General features: G+C 45.3%; 1 protein-coding gene across 3 annotated transcripts in view; it reads right to left on the reverse strand.

The window, feature by feature from the left end:
- ERCC3 (ERCC excision repair 3, TFIIH core complex helicase subunit) overlaps positions 1 to 27,339 on the reverse strand; it is a 1,672,020-nt gene that overhangs the window by 1,075,537 nt on the left and 569,144 nt on the right. For all 3 annotated transcript variants that reach the window (XM_086961802.1, XM_086961803.1, XM_086961804.1), the window contains one exon: positions 15,581 to 15,785. In XM_086961802.1, coding sequence (XP_086817928.1) covers positions 15,581 to 15,785 — 205 coding nt within the window. The remainder of the gene's footprint in view (positions 1 to 15,580; positions 15,786 to 27,339) is intronic.

Genomic DNA, 27,339 nt, shown 5'->3' on the forward strand with positions numbered 1-27,339 from the left:
CTAAAAATTGAACTATCCATTTTTAGTCACAACCTTATATTCAAATTAATTGTGGTACTTTCCCAACATTCCCTGTACAATGATATTTAAATTCATTTAGTTTTTTACCATTTTTGCAGCCCTAGAATGATAAAAAACAGCTATTTGCCACTAATTTTCAAAAACATTCTTGATGAATACTCTCAAAGCTCTCTGCAAAGTTATTTTAAATGTTTAGCAAGTTAAATTAAAACTTCACCTCAGAATTTGATCAGAATAAAGAAATTCCACACTTAACTAATCAGATGAAAATTCCTAGATTTATGTGAGGTATGGTTTATCCTTTTGGGACTTCCAGGTGTGATGATTACCTGATGTAGACTATACCTGGTGGGACACCCTCCAGGAAACAATTTTGAGTGTGGAGGCTAGAGATCTGCCACGGGGTGTTGGAGGGAGGGCTCTGAGTTGAGGCCAACTTTTTAATTTTTTTTTAAAGAACTTGATTAACTTTGCATTCCACAAAGCTTTAACGGTTCAGAAATTGATATTCACGCATTATAAATACTAACTGAATGCTGAAAATTGTAAGTTACTACCCATTTAAAGCCCTTTGACGCATACCTTTGTGTGCATGCCCACACTACACTAGGTTATTTCCTAGTACACTTGGTTCTGAAGAAAGCCACTCTGACTTTAAAGCACTTATATTTGGATGAAACATGTCGACCTAACACCGAGATATGTGAGACCATTATTTTCACACCTTCCATCCACTGATTTTAATTGCTCTACCAAAGGTATCCATTAATAAAGTTTTCGATTTGTATGGACAACCTTGAGATAGTTTTTAAATCCACTTGGACATGTCCCACAGACCAATGCTAAAAGCATATGAAACAATGATCCCCTCACAGATATTGTAAGGGGCAGAAGTCGTGTACGTAAGTGGTAAATCCAGATGGGACCTGGAAGAAGGGAAGATCCTAAAAACCTGATTGTCTCTGCCAAACTCCGCAATGAACCAGGCTGTTAGAATGGAGGCAGGAACAACAGCATGGAGCATTCAGATCCAAATGTCACTTTTAAGATTTTGGAAACAACAGGTTCCAGGGGGTATGAAGGTCTCACAATGGTGTAGGGAGGAGATCCGAAGTAGCATCCTCAAGTGGGCTAGGGAAGCAAGAAAGAAACTCCTGTCTATAGCTGAGAAACTAAAGGTGAGCCTAATTCAGCACTCACTGGAGTTAGAATTTACCAAGTGTTCACTCAGACTCCAAGGTCATGAACAGTCAAGGAAGATTGACTTGGCTTACCGAAGTATGAAAAAATCAGTGCAAGGTACAAGAAACTCATGGGTAAAAGAATCATGGTACCCGTACCTGGATACCTTGCAGAACTATGAGCTTAGATGTGAAATACTAAGAATATGAATTGGTATTAACCCCTGGCAGCTGGAGGGAAAAACAAAGGCCGAAATGATACATGCTGATGGAACTTGTAAATGTGGGCTTGGAACCAAAAAGGATACTCTGCACATATTGGTAGATTGTCTAGCAGTTTTTGCTTTGAGGAAAGTGTTTTTACGTCCAATTTTCTTAAAATATGGAATAAGGTCACGAGCTCAAGCAATAGTAATGCTTACAGAAATGTCAAATCTTGATATTACCATTGCACTGGGGAATTACATGAAGGGCATACAAATTTTCCTGAGGGATAGACTGAAGGGGGGTTAGTAATTGTATCCCGCCTTCTAACATCCCCTCATCCAGTTTATGCAATATATCTCAGCTTAATGTATATACTACTGACATGTGTCGAATTATTGTTGCTATTATGGGAAGGAAGTGGATATCTTATTTTTAATATGTACACATGTGATAAGGTATTTTTAATGAATTGTACTGTTACTGTATATATTTGTGAGCACACGTTTTTGGGAAAAAATGTTTTCCCACCTATAATGTGTGTATACATATAGATATATATATATAAAAAGAGAAGGCAAGTGGGCCTTGCTCTAGCTTGTCTCATGACAGAATTGATGATTTTGCAAAACAAGAATATAAGAAAACACTAAGATAATTAAAATGAATATAACCCAAGGATAATTAAACAATCTTTTGGGAAGAATTTTTGATTTCTTGATTCATGGTGTCAGAGGTAATTTGCTTTTCTCATATGTAAAAAGGTATTGCAGCACCACTAAGCATCTTGGGTGGGAACCCAATGATGAAGCATCCCACGAACTAGGTTGGTGGGTGAGGGTTCTTTTAAAAAACCTAATGATTCCCCAGTGATAAGAGTAAATTACATTCATAACCAGGTCTAATTTGCATCTTCTCGCTCTCTTTTTTGATTATTCTGACCTGAGGAATAATAATTATCATAGAATTCCTCTTCATCCTTGTCTTGGTATTTGACATTTGTCTCTTGTCTCCCCCTCTGCACTCCGCCGTTCGTATTGTGGTAAGCCTCTGTCTCCCCTGTTGCCTTTTTTGCCCCGTGTATTTTACTGTGTGTTCCCCCTCCCCTCCCGTGTGCTTCCTGCCCAGCCGCCGGACGACCCAGACACCGCTGAGCCGCCCTCCGACCTCCTTTGCCGCCACTGCCCTGCGGCGTCTCCGCCCCCCTCCCGACCATTGGCCACCCCGCTCCCGCCACCCAGCTGACCCGCCCTCCCGGCTCCTCACTTAAGGGGACCAAACGCAGGGATAGGGAGCGAGCGCTGAGCCTGTTGCAGGCGAGGTCGCCCCCGCATCGCTGCTCCTGCCCGCTGTCTGCCAGCACTCTGCCCTGCTGACCGCTGCGCACTTCCTGCTGCTGCCTTTTTTCCCTGCATTCCGCCGTCTGTCTGTTTTCCCGTGTCTCCCCTGTTGCCTTCGCCCTGTTCACTTTACTCGTGTCTCCCCCTCTGCACTCCGCCGTTCGTATTGTGGTAAGCCTCTGTCTCCCCTGTTGCCTTTTTTGCCCCGTGTATTTTACTTTGTGTTCCCCCTCCCCTCTCCCCTTTTGCCTTCTGTATCCCCTCCCGTGTGCTTCCTGCCCAGCCGCCGGACGACCCAGCAGCCGCTGAGCCGCCCTCGGACCTCCTTTGCCGCCACTGCCCTCCGGCGTCTCCGCCCCCCTCCCGACCATTGGCCACCCTGCTCCCGCCACTCAGCTGACCCGCCCTCCCGTCTCCTCACTTATGACGCCCCCAGAGCGACCGCGCAGCGGACGCGCGCAGCGGGAGCGCTGACTGAGCGCTGAAGGTGCGCCAAAGGTAAGCCCGTCTGCGCCCGTCCGCGCCTGGACCGTGCCCAGTGCCAGGACCCCTGGCCCCCGCAGACACCAGCCCACCCGCCGGACCTACGACGCCACCGAGCTCAACGCACTCAACGCCGGCCAGATCCCGGGGTGCTACCGAGCCACCCCGAGACGCACCCACGGACCCTTCTGCTGCCACTCCTGCAAGTTCACCTGCATCCGGACCTGCACTACACCAGCACCGACCAAGACGAGCACCAGCAGCAGCCACCTGAAGTGCATCCTGCTCAACACCCGCTCCGTCCACAGACACGCCATCGAGCTCTGGAACCTGCTCGATACCAGAGCCCCTGACGTCGCCTTCCTCACGGAAACCTGGATGAACGCCTCCTCTGCGCCCGACATCGCCATCCCGGACGGCTACAAGATCATCCGGAGGGACCGCGTCAACCAGACAGGAGGAGGCATCGCCATCATCCACAAGAACACCATCCGCATCACGACCAACACCGACGACACCCTCACACCCGCCGAACACCTGCACTTCCAGATCCACATCAACTCCAAGACCACCCTCAGAGGCACCCTCATCTACAGACCCCCGGGACCACGCACACAATTCAGCGAAGACATCGCCGACTTCATCAGCCTGCACGCCCTCCCCTCCGCTGACTACATCCTCCTCGGGGACCTCAACTTCCACCTGGAGAACAACAACGACCGCAACACCACCACCCTGCTGGACATCCTCGCAAACCTCGGACTCAAGCAGCTGGTGACCACCCCCACCTACTACGCCGGACACACACTCGACCCCGTGTTCTCATCCAGCAAGGACATCACCTTCAGCCACGCCACCGGACTCCACTGGACGGACCACAGCTGCATCCACTTCAGCTTCAGAAGGACCACGATCCACCACCACCAGCAACAGGTTGCACGCAGAAGCTGGAACAAGATCACAGCCGACCAGCTCCCACCGGCGCAACGAACCCCAGCCAGGCGGCCACCAACCTCACAAAGTGGATCAGCAATTGCGCAGACGACCCCGCCCCTCTGAGGACCCCGCCTAGCAGACCCGGCAGCAAGAAAGCCCCATGGTTCACCGACGAACTCAAGAGCTCCAAGAGGAACTGCTGAGCCCTCGAGAAAGCCTGGCACAGAGACCCAACACCGGACAACATGACTGCCCTCAAGCTCGCCACCCATAAACACCACCAACTGATTCACGCCACCAAGAAAACTGCATTCAAGGAACGACTGGACAACAACGCACACAACAGCAAGGAACTCTTCAACATCGTTAAAGAGCTCTCCAACCCCAACGCCGGAATCAACGACATCACCCCTTCACAAGACCTCTGCAACTCCCTCGCCTCCTACTTCTACAACAAGATCGCGGACATACACAACAGCTTCAGCACTCAACCGACGCACGCCACGACCGAACCACCGCCCCCCACCACCACCCTCCGCGCCTGGACCCCGATCAGCACCGAAGACACCGTCCGCACGATGAACTCCATCCACTCCGGATCTCCGACCGACCCCTGCCCTCACCACGTCTTCAACAAGGCCGACGCTGTCATCGCAGCCCACCTGCTGGACATCATCAACACCTCCTTCGACACCGCTACCTTCCCGGAGAGCTGGAAGCACGCCGAACTCAGCGCCCTACTTAAGAAGCCATCAGCCGACCCCACCGACCTCAAGAACTACCGCCCCATCTCGCTGCTCCCGTTTCCTGCAAAAGTCATCGAGAAGACCGTCAACAAGCAGCTGGCCGCCTTCCTCGAGACAAACGGATCCCTCGACCTCTCGCAGTCTGGCTTCCGGGCCAACCACAGCACCGAGACTGCCCTGATCGCAGCCACCGATGACATCCGAGCCCTGCTCGACAACGGAGAAACAGCGGCCCTCATCCTCCTAGACCTCTCCGCGGCTTTCGACACTGTCTGCCACCGTACCCTAGTGCAGCGCCTCAGCAACGTCGGAATCCAGGAGAAGGCACTGGAGTGGATCATCTCCTTCCTCGCCAGAAGGACACAGAGAGTCCGCCTCCCCCTGTTCAGATCAGAAGCCACCGAAGTCATCTGCGGCGTTCCTCAAGGCTCCTCGCTCAGCCCAACCCTCTTCCACGTCTACATGAGCCCCCTCGCAGCCATCGCACGCCAACACAACCTCAACATCATCTCCTACGCCGATGACACCCAGCTGATCCTCTCCCTCACCAACGACCCCGCCACCGCCAACCTACACGAAGGGATGACAGATGTAGCCAAGTGGATGATGAACAGCCGCCTGAAACCGAACTCGGACAAGACGGAAGTCCTCATCCTGGGATCTTCACCCTCTGCCTGGGACGACTCCTGGTGGCCCCCCGCACTGGGCACCGCACCCAAACCAACAGACCACGCACGCAACCTGGGCTTCATCCTGGACTCCTCCCTCTCCATGACCAGACAAATTAACGCCGTCTCCTCGTCATGCTTCAACATCCTGCGCATGCTAGGTAAGATCTTCCGGTGGATCCCCACCGAGACCAGGAAGACGGTCACCCAGGCCCTCGTCACCAGCCGTCTGGACTACGGCAACTCCCTCTACGCCGGTACCACCGCCAAACTCCAGAAGAGACTCCAGCGGATCCAGAACGACTCCGCACGTCTCATCCTGGACATCCCCCGTCGCAGCCACATCTCCGGACACCTGAGAGACCTGCACTGGCTCCCGGTCAACAAGAGAATCACCTTCCGTCTCCTCACCCATGCACACAAAGCCCTACACAACCAAGGCCCAGGATACCTCAACAGCTGCCTCAACTTCTACGCTCCCACACGCCAGCTTCGATCGACCGGCCACGCCCTCGCCGCCGTCCCCCGCTTCCGAAGAGCCACCAGAGGGGGAAGGTCCTTCTCCTACCTGGCCGCCAAGACTTGGAACTCCCTTCCGACCCACCTCCGCCTGACCCAGGACCACCTCGCCTTCAGGAAGCAGCTCAAGACCTGGCTGTTCGAGCAGTAGAGGACCCCCCTAGCGCCTTGAGACCCTCCGGTCTAAATGCTTTGATTGATTGATTGATTGAGAAGGACTGTGGGCCACTCCAAATGGTCTTACCTTGTCCAAATCCTACTCAACAAGCAAGTAACTTAGAGGGGAGGAGAAATGTTGCTGGGAAAGGTGTTCTGGCCTTAACATTTCAGATTATATATTATCCACAGACGACTTTTCAGTCGGCAATTCCATGGTTATTTTTATCAATGGAGTAGAACTCTTTTCTGCCACTGAGAGCTTCGTCAATGGCTTTCTCTTTGATAGTGTCACGTTGTTGAGTGTGTGTTCGTTGACACTGTCAATGGTACCTTTGTTGATGTTGTCTTCGTCCACAGTGATGTAGTCATTATTGTCATGGATGAGATCGCTATTGAGGAAGTTGTCAAGGTTGCTACTGTTAGTGTTGATGTCGATGTTGGTATGGTTGACATTTTCAAGTCTGATTTGGCAGCTATCTTTGATGGCTCTCAGGAGGGTTTTTTCCAATGCAATAACAAACTGGGCGATGGAGTAGTAGGTTCAGATCTCACTTTTTCTGAGGAGACTTAACTTTGTTTCCCTGTGAGAGCACTCTTCTGATGTCCTCTCTTTAAGACTCATTATGAGTCTTTCTACAGCCTTTTTTGGTGACTCCGATGACCTATGGTCACACAACCTTTCCCTTTTTCATCATCTCACATTAGTATGTGAGGAATCCTCACTATCCTCCTCAGGTCACACAGCTCTCTTAGTTTTTAAGTTTTGCAGCCACATAAGACGACTCCCCTCTCTATCTTTAAGAGTTTTAGAGCAAAAACTATGGCAGATTTTACAATCCTTTGCCTTGTAAGAAGGATGTAAGCAATAGGTGTAAGCTAATGTGGATCGCCTAAATGAAATCTCTTTTTTTCCACAAGTTCCACAAGGTCTGTAGAGTCCTTTCTGTGTTGATTCTTACATTATGAGAAGAAAGATCTTGGCAGCTGCAGGTTTGAGTTGCCTTTTATAATGACTAAGAGCTTTAAATGAGAAAAAACTATTGATAAACCATCCAGAGCTCAGGGAGATCCCCTTCACACAAAGTACAGTAGAAAGTCTGAGGGAATAAAGCCTCTGTGGGGATTGTTCTAGAGCAGAGGTCTTCAAACTTTTGTAGGCTGAGCCCCCCCCCAGCTAAATTTTTTTAGATGTCGGGCCCCCCCACCACCCGACAGAAATTTTTGAAATCTGGTACACTATATAATCAACCGCCGTCCGCATATCACGGGCCATATCTGGCAAATAATGTTAAACACAAGAAGAGTGTTTAGTAAACTTCAGGTTTGTGAGTGTGTGTGTGGTTAAAAGACAGACTTCTTACAGAGTTTAAATCAAAATTTTCGAGATGAAATGTGCGCAAATTGTTTTTACTACAAAGCTTTGCTTTACACATATAACACATGATTTGACATAGATTGATAATAACACCACTAACATTAATGCGATAGATGTGCCTGTTTTTCGCCACAGAGACGGTCAATCTGTGGATGGATTTTTGCTACTGCCATCCTCAGGTTGTGCTCCATATCTAGTCTTGACCGGTACTTAGTCTTTAACACTGCAAGTGCTGAGAACCCAACCTCACATAAATAGGACGAGCTGAAAGGCAAGAGAGTTTTGATAGCAGTTTCTCTCAAAGCTGAATGTTCTGCAGACATTTTCAGCCAAAACTCTCCCAATGAGACTTTGCTTAATTGCATCTGCAGAGTGTGGTCACTTTGGAGATCAATCAGTTCTTCCTGCATGCGAATCGGGAGATGGCTCCCCCCCCTCTGCCAGAAATGGTTGAAAGACCCAGTCATTGAAGTGATCGCTGTCCTCAGGAAAATGATTTTCTAAACTGTTCCTGAGAGACGTCAGGTGATTTTTTATTATCTCACCAACACTTGGAAGTTCATATTCAGTCTCCTCAAGAGCATCTACTAAACAAGGAAACAACTCAAACACGCCCTCTTCCACTAGTCTTCTCCATAATTCCAGCTTCTTCTTGAATGCAGTTATTTTTTGTTCATGGTAAAAGAATTGATTTCAGCTCCTTGCAGAGACAGATTCAAGGAATTTAATTTCTCGAAAATGTCAGCAAGGTAAGCTAAAAGCACAAGCCAGCGGGGATTGCATAGCTGTTCTGCTTTGCCAGGGTCCAAACACATAAGAAACTGCCTTATTTCATTCCTTAATTCAAAGATTCGAGTCAGCACTTTCCCCCGGGATAACCACCGCACTTCTGTATGAAACAGCAAGCCATCATGCTCAGCTCCCATTTCTGCACATAAAATTGCAAAAAGACGAGCTCTTGTGGGATGGGTCTTTATAAAATTCACTATTTTTATGGCAGAATTAAGCACATCCTCAAGTTCAATGTCCATGTTTCGAACAGCAAGGGCTTCCCGGTGTATCATACAGTGGGTCCACAGAATATGTGGAGCCACTTTCAACACGTTGCTTTTAGGCCAGCCCTAGCACCACACATTGAAGGAGCACCGTCTGTACATATTCTAACACAGTTTTCCCATTTTAAGCCATGGATATTCAAGAAGTCATTGATAATGTCAAACAAATCAGAACCTGTTGCTCGCCCCTTGATTGGCCTGAAAAATAAAAAATCTTCCAATAGTAGGGTTTCATAACAGTATCGAACATAAGCAATTACATGGCCATCCTTTGACACATCAGTTGCTTCATCTAATTGCACAGCAAACAAACTTGATTTCAACCGGGCTATGAGCTGTCCCTGGATATCTTCTGACATGTCAGAAATGCGGCGGCAAACTGTTGTGTCTGAGATGGGTATGCTTTTGAATTTCTCTGCTTCTTTTTCTCCAAGCATTGTCCTAGCCACATCGAGCAATGCTGGGAGAATCACCTTTTCTCCATCTACAAAGGGCCTTTTGTTTTTAGCAATGTGGTATGCTACTTGGTATGAAGCTTTTAATGCATTTGCTGGAGTGCTTGCCACATGTTTCACCGCTTCTTTCTGCAGAGTTATGTCCAGCAACTTCCTGGCAAAAAAATCTCTGCTTTTTCCTGCCAGAGACCCATGTTTTGTTTCAAAGTAACGCCTCAGTTTGGTTGGCTTCAAGCTGTCATTAGCTAAGATCACGCCACAAACCACACTCTGTGGTCTACTTTCTCCACCAACAACAATGCAGGTGAACTTAAAGTCCAAATAGGAGGCATCATATTTCCGTGTTTTTGCAGCTTTTCTCTCTCCATCGGTTTCTGTTTCAGCCTTTCGCTTGACCACTCTCCTATCTTTTGGCAGCAGGAAACAGTCCATGTCAAATGTGTGCTTAACCTAAGATACAGAATTCCGAAGCTGCATGTTAATGAATAGCACATGGCTACAATTTTACAGCTTCATGAGGTAGAGCAGGTTTTGTAGTTTCCAAAAAATCTTCACAAAAATTATTCTAATATTATAAATGCTAAATTTGGATAAAAAATAATTTTATGATAAGTCGATAAAAAGTAATTCCAGCTCATCCAGGCTTTACTTAGGTGCTTCCATAATTGCTGCAGTATGTATATGCTGTATACCACTGTTGAGGCTCTGCAAGTTACTTGTTCAAAGGTTCGTGAGGGCAAACTTCAGTACTGCCCCGCCACCCATCACTCAAAAACAAATGCATACCTTCTTATTCACTTCCTAGGATGTTCCTGCTGCTTGAAATGGAGTCCTCTGCTTAGCGATCAAAAAGCGTTTTCCCTTGCAATGAAGAGAAAATGTTTAGGAAATATTACTTGCATGTTCTTAATATGTTTTGCATGCGAAACTTGCACTACCTTTGATTATCAAATACAGAAGTCTTGATCATGGTTATTGAGCGGTTTAAGTACGGGCACATCTCAGACTGGCTCAAGAGGTTGTACATAATTTTCATGGGGCCCTGGTCGTTGCTCTTAGGCCTGTACCATATTGCAGACTAAAGGCCAGAGCAAAAAAAACACTTTGAAAAAAGAATTCGACAGCATCAAAAAATGTCCATATAACGTGTGCTGCTGAATGGCATCTATAAAAGGGATAAAGAGGGCTACTAGGATACCCCGTACCGCCACACTGTTCCTTCTAAAAATGCTGTATTCAAAATATAAATGTTTCCTATGCCCAGGCTAAGACTCCATCGGGTAAAACACCACCTTGATATATTGGGAAACATGAATGGCAATAAATTGCTTTAAAAAAATATTTTTTTCACAGTTTAACATTGTGCAAACTCCTGGTCACTGGGCCACTTTAAATGAGCACCAGTTACATTACACAGGGTCAGATTTGTTTTCATTACTCATGGATAAATTACATTATTTCGTCCAAGATCACTTGATGTTGCGCCGAGGATGGGATTGAAACCCGGCTCCCCACTTACAAAGCCAACAGCTCTGGCTATATAAAACCATGTCCCTCCCCTTCAATTTGATGGGGTGGAAAGAACTTGCTGTTTCCTTGCTGTCTAGCAGTTTTCAGGCAGCAATAAAAATGTCAAGATAATGCACATGATTAATCTTTCTGCTGAAGAGAGAGATGAAGTTTTTGTCTAGTGGCATTTTTGACTGATAATGTAGCGCATAGTGTTAATGTTCCTGCTGCAAAGAATGTAAACTGCAGATATTTGGAAAACAAACATGTAATATTGCTGGCTTTGGGCATTTGAGCAGAGCGCTAGAAACCAGCACCTATTTGGTTGTGTTTTTTACACAAATTAAGGCTGTGTATAACATATGTGTGATGCAAAGTGCTCTGACACCCTATGGTTGGTATGAGTAGCAATATAAAACGAAAGCAATGCATGCAAAAAATGGACTATGGAGAGTTGAGTGACACTATGGAAGGTGGTAGCGAGGGAATCCGTGGAGATGGAGGTTATTAGGGGTGGGGGTGCCAAAAAAGATAGTCGCACCAGGCGCCCTTAACTCTAAAGCTCGCCCTGCAAACCCGTAGTGTGTTTCCTACACATAAAGCCTCAAATTCAAAGAGCACATAGAATAGTTGAGCTGCTGTGCCAGTGGATTTCAGAAAGGAAGCAGTCTCTCAAGCCTGCAATGTTTTGGCGGAAACATAGAAAAGATGTAAATACAAATGACATCAAATGAAATAGAGTCCTCAAAATAACACTTAAATGGCTTTTCACATTGGATAAACAATGGAAAATAGAAACCGCAAAATATGTGGCAGTCTCAAACAGTGCACAGTTACTGACAGTGGTGACAAAGTCTTGATCGCCAGTCCATTTTGTTGCCCTGGTTCTAGTGGCGGCTGCTGCAAATAAAAAGTGGTAGGGCTAGAGCAAGGGAGGGGGTGAATTAAACACACAAGGGAAACCAATGTAAATAACCCATATTAGATAGCAGTATAGAATCAAACCAAGAAGGCACTTCAGTGTGCTGAAGAAAGCAATACACTGCGTGCGCAGCACCTCCAAAACTACAGTGAAGTTCTTCAAAAGCTTTCTTATCAGCCTCTCACAAAATATTACATTTGTTCACTCCTTTATGTGTTTGTGGTGCGAGACTGTTTGCATGTGTGTTTTTCTCTGTGCTGTATGTACAGGTTCCGTGAGGATGAGGCACTCTTGCTTTGCTTTCTGAAAATACAAGCCTCCTCCCCTGCCTACCTCCACCTGACAGAGACAACTTGGGCATGCCTGTGCTTCAATTTTCCCTCTCACCCCCAGCCTCCTCCCCTACCCACCTCCGCCTGACAGAGACAACTTGGGCATGCCTGTGCCTTCGATTTTCCCTCTCACCCCCAGCCTCCTCCCCTGCCCACCTTCGCCTGACAGAGACAACTTGGGCATGCCTGTGCTTCGATTTTCCCTCTCACCCCCAGCCTTCTCCCCTGCCCACCTCCGCCTGACAGAGAAAACTTGGGCATGTGCCTTCGATTTTCCCTCTCCCCCCCACCCCACCTCCTCCCCTGCCCACCTCCACCCGACAGACAACTTGGGCATGCCTGTGCCTCGATTTTCCCTCTCACCCCCAGCCTCCACCCCCGACCCCCTCCGCCTGACTGGGAAAACTAGGCACCATTGAAAGGCGACTGTTGCACACGAGGCTACACATTAATAGGGAGAAAATAAAAGTGTTAGAAACTTACCTGTTGGTGGTTTCAATCTTCCGACAGCAGCAGGAGAACACCAGGGCATCCTCACTAAAGTTCTTCACGTCGATGAAGTCAACCGAAGATCACACAGCAGGATAACTTCAACACAGGAACCAAGGAAGACTGTGAAAGGCAGCAAACGGCAGGAGTGAAGAAATGCCACACTATCCAAAAAGATGAATTCCGGAGCTTTATGTTCGTGATTTCGCGGCACTTCCTGCCATCGGTACAGCTGTCCCCTTCATTGGTGTAACAACAGTGCTGGCGTTGCTGAGTGCTGATTGGCTACTGTGAAGGAGTTTGCCAATCCAAAAGCCCCATATGAAAAGGGGACGAAATGCAGGATGTAAACGTACTTTGGACGTTTAAAAACAGGTGAGAATTTCGGTGGAGTGCACGCCCCCCCCCCCTGGGATGATGGGGCGCCCCCCTGGATTGAAGAAGTCTGTTCTAGAGTGTTATATCAACTGAATGGTTGAAGTTTGGTTCCTTATAAATTATGTAGATAAGGTAATTAATTGAATGCTTCCAGCCATTACAGGCTATATGTAGTATACTGTACTCTTAAAAATTATACTGTTGGACTCCCACTTCAGCAACGGGGAACGATTCAAGCAAGTTAATCTATGAAACACCCAATACTGGAGTACGTTAGTTTATTTGCTCCCGGGGATCCTGACGCACAAAATAGCGCCCTCACTGAAAGGCTAAACATTGCTATTGACACTCTAGCACCTGCACGTAGGGAAAAGATCAGAGACAAGGGGAAGGGGGCCCCTTGATTCAATGAGAACCTACGTAGCCTAAAACAACAGCTCTGCCAAAGTTAAAGAGCCTGGCGGAAAGCATATGACTCGATCGCACTCTCAAAATATCTTGAAGCCTTTGCTATGTACAAAAACGCCATCCAAATTGGGAAAGCTGTCTTCTATGAAAATAAAATAACATCTCTGTACAACACGCAAAAAGAAACGTTCAAAGTCCTGAAAGAACTTAGACAGGTTAAGGAACAGAAGCCTTCCTTTGGCATAGAAGACTGCGATAAATTCCAAACATTCTTTACCACCAAAGTGGAGGACCTTTTGAAACAATTGAAGACACCCCTCGGCTCCCATGCCCACTAGATCCAATACTTATCTGTCCCCCTGTTGAGTAAACCCTCTCTTCATTCCCCATGCTTCCGCATGAAGCCCTTGCCTTACTTCTAGGGCGTGTGAAGTCTGGCTCACCAGCAGACCCCCGCCCGCCAAGAACCTACAAGATGGCCCTCCCTGGGATTGAAGCCGAGATTCTTTCACTTCTGAACTCCTCTCTCAAGACTGGAGTAGTCCCGAGAGACTTCAAGGAGGCGCGCATAACTCCTTTTCTTGAAAAAGCCCAGCGAATATCAAAAACTTGAAGAATTTTCGGCCAATCTCCCAGCTCCCATTCCTCTCTAAAGTCCTTAAACAGCATGTGCTTGCCTCACTTTCACACTATCTGGAGGCTAATCACCTCTTATAATTCAATCAGGCTGGCTTCCGAGTACACCATAGTACAGAACTAGTAATGCTATCTGTACTAGACGGACTGAGACTGAGGACCGACTCCAAGAAACCCTGTTCCTCCTAGACTTATCCGCGGCTTTTGATACCGCAAACCACGAACTCCTCTTGTCGCAGATGTCTTATTTCGGGGTGCAGGGCATAGCTCTGACATGGCTCACATCTTTCTTGAAAGACCGCTCTCAGAGAGTGCAGATGGGTGATGCGGTGTCTAGACCAGGCATACTTCCATGTGGAGTCCCGCAGGGATCTGCACTGTCACCCCTCCTGTTTAATGCATATCTCCAACCTTTGATAGCTGCACTGAACCAGCTGGAGTGCCAAATTTATAACTATGCAGATGACACCCAAATTATCATCCAGATAGATAACTCTCCATCTGCCCACACCCGAGTACAGAACATTCTTAAATTCATAATCAACTGGATGTCGGCCAACTCCCTTAAAATTAATCCTGATAAGACTGAGGTGTTGGCCGTCACCACCGACACAACCCATGGAGTAGACTTTTCTGGCCACAAGAGTTGGGAAACTACCCAGAGACAGCCACGGTAGTTAAAAGCTTGGGCATCAAGATTGATAATTAACGGACCATGGCCTTGCAAGTATCAACAATAGTGGGCGTCTGCTCGAACCTACTAAGGCAATTGCGGAAATTGGCCCCTCTGCTCACCTTCGATACCCTCAAACAAGTGGTAGTAGTACTTATTATATCCAGGTTGGACTACAGAAATTCGCTCTACTTAGGACTCCCAGAACACCAACTGGCCAGATTCCAGATCATTATGAATGAAGCGGCCCGACTAGTGTTCAAGGTCTCACGTCGCACCCATGCCTCCCCCCTGTTGCACCCACTTCACTGGCTCCCGATCAGGCAAAGGATACAATTCAAAGGCCTCTCTGTATTGTACACAAAGCCATCTTTGGCCAGGCACCGAAATACATCAAAGATAGCCTAGCCAACTATGCCCCTATCAGAGCACTCCGATCCTTGGAGGCTAGGTTCCTAGTCTGCCGCCGTGCCCGTCTGCTTTCCCTTGGTGGCAGAGCCTTCTCCACTATCATCCCACAGATCTGGAATAAATTACCCGATGTTATCCGAAAGGAACACTCCCTGCTTCCTTTTAGGAAACAACTAAAGACCATACTCTTTAAGGAAGCCTGGAGCACACAGTTAAGTACCCTCTCCCCACCATCAACCCAAAGAAGTTTCCCTCTCTTCAGCGCTTAGAGACCGTTGGTGATAACGCGCTATATAAATGCAAATTACAAATTACAAATTTGCAAAATCCAATAACCTTAGAGTATGAAGAGCATTATGTAGGATATTAAGTATGATAATAGTAGTATATATTAAGCATATGTTTTGCAGAGTATAAAACACTATGCATATGCCTTATATGGCATGTATCAACTAAACATACGGTTTGCATAGTATGTTATACCCTCAACAGAACAACATATTGTACTCCTTTAAATAACAAATAGGAGTAAAGGCCAAAGGGCAAGTTGTCACATTCTCTACAATAATAAATTCCGGACATTCAAATAATATAGCACCACAGACTTTGGTCATACAGAACAAGAAAACACTCCTTTAGGTTAGGTTGTTTAAGAGATGTAAAAAAAGGCAATGGCATACCACATGGGAGTACTATGACTCCAGACCTTGCACGTCCGTTTCCAAACATCTTGCGTAAACTTTTCTCCTGATAGGGCCGCAGTACAGCTGTTGGTTTGAGGTCGATATTAATGTCAGGATTAACAGAATCGTTTCTGAAGTCATACTCTGCTAGTAAGGGATAATCGAGCTGGATGCAGCGCTTCTGGAGCTCTTCAATATTTTCCTAAAGCAGAGAAGATATTTTAGAAATGTCAATGAAAATCAAAACCATGCTTAGGCTTGGTGTCCAAAAGTGTCCTTGTTAATAGACAGAACAAATACATCTAATAGGAGAGTTACACTTTTTACAGGTAACAAGTTCACAATGCTTGACGCTGTAAACGATTTACAGGAAAATACCATCTGAAAATAAAGATTGATTCAGAATCAATTTATTTGGATTAAAAGATTAGTATTTTCTTTTGTCAAGAGCTTCTTCAGCCTATAATGGGTTTTATTGGGAATATTTGTGATTGATACTTCTTTCCACAGATTACTCGTCTTATGAGCATCACTGCGTGCGAGAGAGCCTAGAAACGTTAGGCTTTTTGGGCGAGAGGACATGGCCTCGATCTCGAATCTGGGAACCGGGGTTCGAGTCCTGGCAAAGACGCTCAACATGCTGTGGTTCTAGGCAAATCACGTAATCTTCCCGTGCCTAACAAAAATAAATGCATCTATCTGTAACGCAACTCATGCTCATATTAAGCGCTCTGATACCTTCGGGTCTAGTCTAGTTTGCCCTATATAATCCCCCCCCCCCAAATCATAAATCCTCAGCAACAGCTCCGCATCACCACCAGAAAGCTCCAATTGGCCTTCTTGCATCAGTGCAAGACACTGGAACATACAAAACATCAACTGGAACGTTGGCATGTGTTGAGTTACTTTAGTTAATGGTACAGGGCATACCGTAGGATCGTATTATAGTGGCACTAACTAACCAAAGAGGAGGGCTGGAAGTAAAGAATATGCAGGGGCATGGAAGCCACCAGATATATCCTTACCAAAAGTGAGTAACATTTTCTTACGATCGCTACTACTTCTTACAGATTATGCACCTTATAAATGACTCCAAAAGCAACGCCCTCCGACAGGTGGGAACAAATAATGTAAATTATCCAAGAAGTCATGTAGTACTACTGCCCTAGTAAAGAGTCCATCGCCAAGTGTGTGTAATATATAACAGGAGAACTTTGCAAAACCATGCAATAATGGTTAAATTGCAGGCAGGCAGATGTCAGCCAACACAACATATCATGTGAGAACAAAAGAAGCCCGCCACTGCTCTTGTATAATAGTCACGAATAGCAGCGAAGCATCTTTCTCCATAGAAGAATATTACATGAAGCATAACCCAACAAGAAATGTGCGTTTTGGTACTGCTTTGTCATTCTCTGTAGCAATGCTCAAAAAAATTATTCTCACCCTGAGAGACTGCATCAGGGAAGGTGTGGAACAGTTAATTAGCTGAAAACAGTAAAGGGGACGGACGTATTTAAAGATGTGATGGGCGACACATCCAAAGAGGTCTTAAGAGGTAAATAACACAGGAAAAATATCACTAGGGTTGCTAAAACCAAGAAAGATAATTCAGAAATAGAGAAGGCAGCTGGGACCCTAGCACAAAATTGTTTGATCTGGAATACAGGGTCTCCAAAGTTTTCAGTAAGAGGGTCACATCGTATATTTTACAATTATTCGCGGGCCGAAAAAAAATTAGTTTATAAACAAATGACTAAAATTCAAATGAATGAATAAGGTTTACTTTGATTTTTTTTTGTAACAGACATGATATTCAGAACAAAAGAGAAATGTGACAATTACAAAGAAACAATGTGTGCTTAAACTGAGAAAAGATAAATGAGTAAAAATATCAAACAGTAGCAAATGCTCTGACAAAATAATCAAGAACTTAACTGTAGATAAGAAATGCAGACTATTCATGTTTTCCTCAATTTTAAATAGAGAAATAAAGAGGCTCTGCGGCCACCTACAGGCTGCCAAATGAATTGGATAAATATTTATCTTTGATCATTGGAATCCGAGGCTTTAGAAAACAGAGAAATTACATTTTAGCCCATTAATGCCAAAGTTGCAGAGTGCCGTATAAAATCCTGTAGATGGCCCGATGTGGCCTGCTGGTCGTTGTTTGGAGATCTCATATTTTAGAAAGACTTATTCAAAATTGCAAAAAAATAGTAGAAAACTAAACAGCTGTATTTAAAGGACGACGCCAGGAAGATACTTGAACTCAATTAAGATTATTATACGGTGAATAGACCCACTGCCTCTAAGCACAAACTTTACAAAAAACGATATATCTAAATAAAATTATTGACGCTAAATTTAACCATCACAGGACTACAGCATAAACCATAAACATACTCATGCCGATTCATACCAAGCGCATACACTAGATAGTGGTTTACAAGATTTTTACCGTCCTTGACTTTTTTTTGCCACACCAGTTCAGGACCTGGAGATATAGATGAATCAACAAATGTCTAAGAATTCAGAGTAGCAATCAGATCATTGTCTTGAAATATGGCCATTCACCTGACAACTTGCCAGTGTCTTAAGAAAGTATTTAAAGATCTGTTGTTGGAATCCCTGGCTAAGGGTTAGAAGTTATTTCTAACGTCTTACTTGGTCACAGGTTCTATGCTAAAATCTATGTTTTCCCTCTCGTGAATACCCAATAAAGACCCTACATCATGTGGATTTTACAGAACGACTGCCTATCTTAATTATGATGTAAAAATATTTACCAATATCTTGGTGGCTCACGTCCATAACATGTTTCCATCGTTTGTGTCTCCGTGCTAATCATAATTCATTACAACTCGACAAGTTAATGACAATGCCAGGTTGGCAGTAGATCTAATCAATACATCTGAATGTGAAAATAGGCAGATGTCCTTCACTTACCTGACGCAGAGCAGGCATTCAAAAGAGTGGACTGGCAATTACTAAAGAAAATCCTTCTGAAGACAGGCCAGGGCCCTAAAATGGGGACTTCTACAATGGAAAATTGTATATCCCCTCTGTCAAACTTCAAATAGATGTCGAACTCTCAGACCCGATTCAGATAGCCACCTCTCCCAAGCTCAAAATAAATGGAGTTCTCAGACTTGATCCGAGGCAAGAGGCAGTACTGTTGTTCCTAACACAACAGAACAGCGGAATCAAAAGCTGGAAATTGTTTGTCCACAATCGTTTTAACTTCAAACATCTACAGAATTCAGCGTTTTGCTTTAAAAAAATCAAAATGGGGCTCTTGGCAGATCATAGACTGCACACAATATTCATATGCTCTTCCTTTGAGAATCCCTAATTATTATTCAGCCCCAATATCATTGTAATCAGCCCTTTATTGATATTAAAAAAAAAAAGAAAATATAGAAAAAAGGAAGGCTTATCAATTAATACCCGAAAAAAGGAAAAGGTTAGAGACCGGTTATAAATCTGAAGGGCCTCAACAAATTTCTGGTTTACAGGCACTTCAAAATGGAAGGAATACATCTCATGAGAGATCTTCTCCAGAAAGAAGATTGGTTAGTCAAGCTAGATTTGAAGGACGCCTATTTCACGATTCCCATGGCGGTCATGCATCAGCCATTCCTACAATTTCTATGGAAAAATCATCTTTACCAGTTCCAGGCTCTTCCCTTGGGCTTTCTTCCGCGCCCTGGTGTTTTACCAAGGTAATGAGAGCAGTAGCCTCCTTCCTGAGGGAACGAGGCGTCCGTCTTATTATTTACCTCGACGACATTTTGATAATGTCCCAAGACCACCATCAAATTCGCCTAGACCTAGAAACGGTTATGAATCTGCTAGAAAGTCTGGGATTTATTATCAACAAAGAGAAGTTGTGAGAAGTTGACCTGATATATGATGTTTCCAATTCTGGAACCACCTTGTATCAGTCCAAACAATCCCTTATGGTGTCTGGTTGTAAGTCAACCTTATAGACAAGCTATCCTAGGGGTAGCATGGACTAAGCAGCCTGAAAGGCTAAACTCAAGAGGTCATGTTAAGCGAGCTGTTTTACCAATCACAATCCTGTAATACCAAATGAAAGGACACCACACAAGTATATATTATAAAAATATATGTGCTCATTACTAAAATAATCCCCAGTACTCTTTATGAGCAAAGGGGCACAAGCGTTAAATCAAAAGCACAGTATAACATATGAAAGTTGCACAATTATGGATGAGGGCAGGTGGCCACTCAAACCATATATTAAGAAAGTGGTATAAGAGATACCAATCGAACAGTGGTTAGGCCTAGGGCCTAGGGAATCGCTGGGAGCAGTCGGGACAAGCAATGCTGAAGTCGGGAAAAGCCCGCGGGATTCGGGTGCAGTGCTTAAAGCACACGCATGCACCAATGCAAAGTCAATGGTGCGTAAAAGTTACACAGTTAGAGTTTAAGAATACTTCCGCTAAACCTAGAAGGATAAAACTTTAGACACAGACCCTAGAGGTGTGTACCAGTGTGGGAACACCGGCGTTGCTGAGTTACCTCACCCACAGTAAGCGGGTGCATAGGGTCGAAGTGGCGTCAGGTTTCGTCACGCAGGTTGTTGGTGCTTGAAGCTGAAGATGCTGCAGGCGATGTGAAGGAGAAGTGTCCGGTGTGATCCAAGGGTGGATTAGAGTCGTAAAGTACCTGAAAGCAGAGGGGACAGAGTCTGGATCACTCAGCAGTGACCAGGGTGGAACCAGGCGATGTCGGGCGCAATCAGGTGGGTGTTGATGAGCTTCTCTCCGCTGCTACGTGGGCTCTGGGGCATCTGCGTCGTCCAGGAGCGGGTCGCGAGCTGACCCACGAAGGCTCTCACAGTCGGCGCTGTTGGCTTCAAGATCGGAGCAAACAACACTTGGCAAGAGCAATCCACGCAGGACTGGAAGATTGCTTCTCACTCGGACCAGGAGGGTCAGAGCGGGTGCTCCTTTTCAGAGGAGCGGGTGCAAGTCTGGAGCAACCAGAATCACAAGTCGTATTTCAAGTTTTGTTGGCACAGGGGCTACAAGCCAGCTGGCAAGTGACCGGGCCAACGTGTTAAGCCAAAGAAAGCAGAAGGGCCCCACGCAGCACTCGTCTGGTGTAGAGGGGTGAGCTTCGGTACAAAAGTGGCTCAGGGCTGGGGATTCTCAAACCCCGGTGTACAGCTTCGAGGGTCACTCGTGGGCTGCACAGTCAGCATCTCGTGGTCTTTTCAAGATGGCGTGCCCCACGCTTCCGGTCGCCTCCATGGGTCTCAGCTCTGCAGGGACTGTGGATCGGGCTGTAAGAAGGCAGGCAAGCTTGATCTCGTCGATCTCTGTCGCTCGAGTTCCGGCGGGAACTTCGACAAAGTAGACGTTGAGGTGCTGGATGGTGCCTGTTTGCACAGGGTGGTCACTCCTTGACCACAAGGGAGATTCTTCAGTCTTCTACGTCGAGTAGGATGTCCAAGGGTCCAGAGTTTCGTTTCAAATGTTTCATCAGGATAATCTGAGTGCATTGGCACTGCTCCCATTCTTATACCAATCTATGGGGCTGGATTACCTGCTAGGTCCCGTCCTATGGGTGGGACCCAGGAAGGGGGTGGATACACCCCTTTCCCTTTGATCCAGGCCACGCTGGGACTGGGGCTGGTGTGCCCCAGAACCGGTTTGGCCGGATTATGCAAGGGGAAGCCTTGTGCTCCCCAGGCAGTGTCTGGTTTCTTTCAAACCTCCCTGCTACAATCCACTATCTCCTGTCTGGGGTGGTGTAACACCTCCCTGTGACATGAAAGCCTTTGTCCAGGCCTCCTCTGCTGAGTTTCGGTCAGCAGCAGGAGGTCAGACTTGTGTCTGTGGCAGAAGCATCCATTTTGTGGATCTGAGGCTCTTTTAAAAAATCAACCGCGTTTCAGTAAAGTAACATGTCTTCTCCCTCTAGAGGGGTGGAATGCTATCCCCGTCGACAGGACTGTCGAGGGGATAGTTTTCCAAATCGTATGACACCTTACACGACATGTTTTGATAAAGCCAAACCAAAGTTGCTATATAACTGCGAGGATTATAAGGCACTTAATAGTATATGGTATGGCATTATCCCGGAACAGCTTAGGGAGTTGTTCCCAACAGCTGCAGACAGGCTCAGCTCATGCTAGAGCTCCATCTCACATTAAACCACACACTCTGCCTCCAGGATTGATAAGGCTTGCCATAGGAGTGGCTCACAGGTTTATATGTGTCCAGATATAGGTTTAGATATAGGGATACTATATCTAAGCAAGGGGTGATTACACCAACTTGCCCCAGCTGAGTGATCAGCCAGTTGTGTCAATTTAAGAACCAGCCAGGGGTGGCAAAAGCTATGCTGCAGCCCCTGGTAGGCCTTGGTGGCACCTATGCCCTGAGCACCTATAGTGCATGGTACAGGGGCTGACAAGGAGTCCATTTCCAATTGGGTTATGTACCTATAGTACATGTATGTGAATTTAGAGAGAGAACAGCAGGCTGGGGGTCTGATTAGTAGGCCCACAGGATACTTCAAAAAAGAAGCGGTGATTTAACAGACGCCACGCCGAGCAGTTCCGGGAAAACCCGCCGTGTGCAAACAATAGCCACGTGTGTCGAAATACCCGGCTGCAGTACAGAACCCCCGTTACGGAAACCAGATCCGTCTTTCAAGAAACACAGACCTAAAACAGAAGGGAAGCGCCATATCCGGTACACCCGTCTGTACCAATAACAAGGATTGTGCAAGACTCGCATTGGATGAATCTTTAAACAGACCCATTGCTAAATAAAAGCGCTTGATCATACAACAAGAAAGGAGGAAAACAAGCTTGATGATTACACAGGCATAAATCGGTGGATCACTACACTTCGTGTAGACCCCCACGAGCAACAGAACCTTCTTGCCACGTGTGTCGAAATACCCGGCTGCAGTACAGAACCCCCGTTACGGAAACCAGATCCGTCTTTCAAGAAACACAGACCTAAAACAGAAGGGAAGCGCCATATCCGGTACAACCGTCTGTACCAATAACAAGGATTGTGCAAGACTCGCATTGGATGAATCTTTAAACAGACCCATTGCTAAATAAAAGCGCTTGATCATACAACAAGAAAGGAGGAAAACAAGCTTGATGATTACACAGGCATAAATCGGTGGATCACTACACTTAGTGTAGACCCCCACGAGCAACAGAACCTTCTTGGTCTGACACCTTCATGTGTGGAGAATAAAAATAGCAATTGTCCTGAGGAAGGAAGCCTTTATCAGTTGTTGCTTCCGAAACGCGTCAACGCAAACTTATAAGTCATATTCGGCGTTGCCAACAATGAATCCGGTTTAAAGGAATAACATTCCTCTTTTTGTTGACAAACTGTATTCCGAAATGAAATAAGAAAGACAGATAGTAGTGTCTCTCTAGGTTAACTTTCTCCACGTCCACATTAGGTGGTTTAAATAGTGTTTTAATTTGTGTCTTTATTTGTGTATTCCTGCATTATACATGTTTTTAACTAATTCTCATAGTGAATTTTTGTAACCAATGCTTTTAATAAATTGTATACTTTTTAAAAAAAAAATTTTTTGTTCGGCATGTTCCTTCCTGGTAAGTGTTCTCCAGTTCCACATAATGAATGGTGTGATTGATGTTTGACAAGTGTGAGTCCTGATTTAGGAGTAGGAAAAAATACACCCCACCGGGAAAACTCTTGTTTTACTTTTCAGTATTTCGGTGCTCTATTTCCCGTTGGGTTATCAAGAGCTTCTCTCTTTCTTTTATAACCACAGCCTCAGTAAGTCGAAAACCAGTGAAGCAAAAAGCAAAAAATTGGGGTGACCATAGGATAGCAGACCCTACTCTCGTACAGAAGTCTATTCTAACCCCCTCCAAATCCCTGGAATTCCTGGGTTTCACTGTAGACACTTCCAAGTGTCTCCTTCTCTTACCCCCTTCAAAGATCTCAAAGATCAAGAAAGAGATTAGTCATGTTTTGAGGCAAGAAGATATCCTTTTTAGGGAGCTGGCAAGACTTCTAGGTCTCTTATCTTCCTCCATCCAGGCAATCTTTCCAGGCCCACTGAATTACCGAGCCTTGCAAAGGATAAAAGGAAGGGCATTGAAGTCCGGTCTCTGGTACGAGGATCGAATTACCCTAGATCTAGAGGCCAACGTAGAACTGAACTGGTGGTTGGAAAACCTAGAGGCTTGGAATGGAAAATCAATTTTTGGTTCAGAACCAGATTTTGTGCTGGAATCGGACGCTTCCCTTCATGGTTGGGGTGCATGCTTCCTGGACCGGAATACGGGTGGCGTATGGTCTCGGGAGGAGTCATCTCACCACATAAATTTCCTCGAACTTATGGCTGGTCTGTATGCCCTTATGAGTTAGGTTTCCTTTTATCCACGGGCGCTAACAATAATCCCCCCGTATATTCTTTGACAGACACCACAGAGTTTGAATACCCGCTGGCAAGAGTTCCGACTCCCCACAACTCGGGGTAAGCCTTTGGCCGGTTTTTATCTTATGCGGTTTTTATCTTATGCGGTGTATCTCCTATATGATAGCATTTGAGAGTGACTAGTTCTCCTTATCATTCCCAGATATAAATGCACGATCTTCTCTCAACCACTCTATTGAACTCGTGGCAAATTTAATTCTACTACTGGGTAAGCCCGTTCTACTTTTACACCTAATTGGTTACCATAGCCTAACTAGCCTTTGTCACTCACTTTACGTGTTCTATTACAGAGACGCACACATGAAGGGATCCAATGTGATGGTAGCCCTTGACCCTTTTTCCATATTACGAATCAAGGTAAACCGCTACTACTGTTAAATATCTTGTTTCGGAGATTGCCATAGTCACCGGTCCCCCCGGGCCAGGTCTCAGCTCCTAACACTTAATTTAACTAAATTGACTCATGCTCTATTTTCTAATACTTAGAATGGTTCTGATCCACTCTGCGATACAATGGTTTTTACCCCTCTCAGACCCCCTTTCTATCTCAGAATTTCCACTTGCAGGCGGTACCAAACGGTTACGCTTGCCGAGTTTATAATAATTCGTATCTAGAACTAAAACCTCACTGGTATAGTTTATCTAGTTATGTGTGCCTATATTGGTCTTACTAACGTAATACGAGGCATGTCCCACTACCATAAAGTATAATTCTTTATTTTATATACATTAATTAGGTTGCCTGCCCCCTATTTTGTCCTGATGAAGACCCCACAGCAAGGGCACGACTAATCCCTGCGAACGTTTGAGGGTCGAAACGTCAACAACAACCTGTTAGATCGTCAACTTCACGCCACTATTTTTTTTCATTCATTGTATTATGTGAAGTATGATTTCTTGATTTAATGCTTCGAACTAATGGTCCTTTGTGCTGTATGCAACTCGCCAATACAGTTTTGTAATTGGCTGATTTTACTGTCACTAATTCCCTTCCATCACTATATCCTCACCAGATCACCTACCTCCCTCCGTCCTCCCTCCTGGGGCACTGTACAATCGTTTAAAATTATTGATCAGTTGTCTGTATATTCAGTATCCTAGTCCCATTGTGAATAATACAATGTGGATCCATTCATTGTTTGTGAATTGTTCATATCATATTACACTCACGCTGGGACCCCTTCCTCTCAGTACTTATGAGTTTCAAGCACTCAATACAGGGGAGGTCGGTTGTCCTGAAAATGGACAATGTTTCGGTAGTGGCCTACATCAATCGGTTGGGTGGTACGAAATCTGCCGACCTCTCCAACCTAGCAAGCAGACTCTGGATGTTCTGCTTAGAACACAAAATTGCCCTCAAAGCGGAATACTACCCATGGAAATCGAACGTTTCTGCAGATTGGAATTCCAGATTCCTTTCGGACTTCAGCGACTGGAAAGTCAACGTCGCTGTCTTCGACTCACTAAATTCTTGCTGGGGTCCCTTCGAAATAGACCTCTTTGCGAGCCGTCTCACCTCTCAACTAGAGCATTACTTCAGCTGGATGCCCGATCCCGGTGCTCTAGCAGTGAACGCATTTCTCCAACCCTGGTCAGGGATCAGTGCATATGCCTTTCCCCCATTTGCAATGATCCAGAGAGTTTTGCAGAAAGTGAGACAGGAGCGATCATACCTTCTCTGGACGACCTCCTTACAGACGTAAACGGAGATCCTCACCTCCTGACTCTATCAGGGAGTTTGAAGCTTCTTGCTTGGAGAGTGTCAGGAGATCTAACGAAGTCTCAGGACTTTCGACATCAGCTTCTACTCTCCTCAGAGAGTCTTGGGCTCCCGGAACTCACTACACATACAATAATATCTGGAAATCTTGGTTTCGTTGGTGCATGGAGAGAGATTTGGATCCCATACAAGCACCTATCGATGTGGTGAATGTTCTGGCTGAGCTTTTCGACAGAGGACTGAGTTATAGATCCACGATCTCTGCGGGTCATGTTCTCGTTAATGGTAAAACGGTCGGTAAAAACGTGATCGTTTGCAGAGTTATGAAGAGTATTCGTCTTAAAAGACCCCCGAAGCCGAAATATGATACACTCTGGGATGTGAACTTGATTTTAGATCTCTTCACGGCCCGATAATTCGCTTTTGAATAGAAAGTTTCTGTCTATTAAACTCGCAACTCTTCTTTGCCTTATCTCTTGTCGCAGAGTTTCTGACGTTAAAGCTCTGGAGATCTCTAACAGGTCCTATAACTTGTTTGGAGTAAAATTTGAGGTCTATAGATGAACAAAAACCATGTCCAACTATCTTCTATCCTCGTTTCGACCCTTTTCCGAAACATTGTGTTGTGGAATGTATGAAAGCTTATGAGTTGACAACGTCTAACCTTCGACCGCTAAATGAGAATCAGCTTCTCATTTCCTTTGTTAAACCCCATAATGCTATTTCCTCCACCTCGATTGCTAGATGGGTTAAGTGCGCTATGACTTTAGCAGGTATTGATATATCCAAATTTCAAGCTCATTTTCTCAGAGGTGCTATAGCTAGTAAGTCTCTTTGGTCCGGAGGTAAGTTAGATGACATCCTTAAAGCTGCTGACTGGTCTAACGCTAGTACCTTTGCAAGACATTATTGTAAACCAATTGAACACATGTCTAATGTAGTTTTACAAGGCTACCAACATGCATAATGTAGACTCCGTTCTTGTAATGATATTGCGATTCTCCTATTAACATGCCTAGAGAATCTAGATTTCATTAAAGACACGGAGGCTCACATTATCCCACCCATCCCATTCCCTGTTTGGTTTTGAGTATCACTTATCCTGATGTTATGTATTATATATTCGCATTGAAACGTTATTTAAAGTTGTTCAATTGTTTCTCTGGATATGTTTCATATCTTCCTTTTCATTAGGATACAGTTTTCATTGTCTCCTTTCTTTTCAGGTAATCCTTCTACTTAAACTTTGTTTGATGTTTCATCACTGAGAAAATGACTGGTTGCCTTCTTCAATTTTATTTCTCTTTTGTTTCGAATCTTCTGGAATCTACTGGATCTTCTTTCGCCGGATTTAAAAGATGCTGATGGTTGCTATGCCTTATGTCTTTCTTTATCTCAATGTTCTTATTGGAACCTTTTGTATTGTGATGCGACTGGCTTGGATCTGCAATTAAAAGTTATTGCATAATGTGAGCCTCCGTGTCTTTAATGAAATCTAGATTCTCTAGGCATGTTAATAGGAGAATCGCAATTGTTTGTCCCTTGATAAAACAAAAAT

The sequence above is a fragment of the Lissotriton vulgaris genome, chromosome 3_1 (assembly GCF_964263255.1).
Source record: "Lissotriton vulgaris chromosome 3_1, aLisVul1.2, whole genome shotgun sequence".
In the NCBI taxonomy this organism is placed as follows: Eukaryota; Metazoa; Chordata; class Amphibia; order Caudata; family Salamandridae; genus Lissotriton; species Lissotriton vulgaris.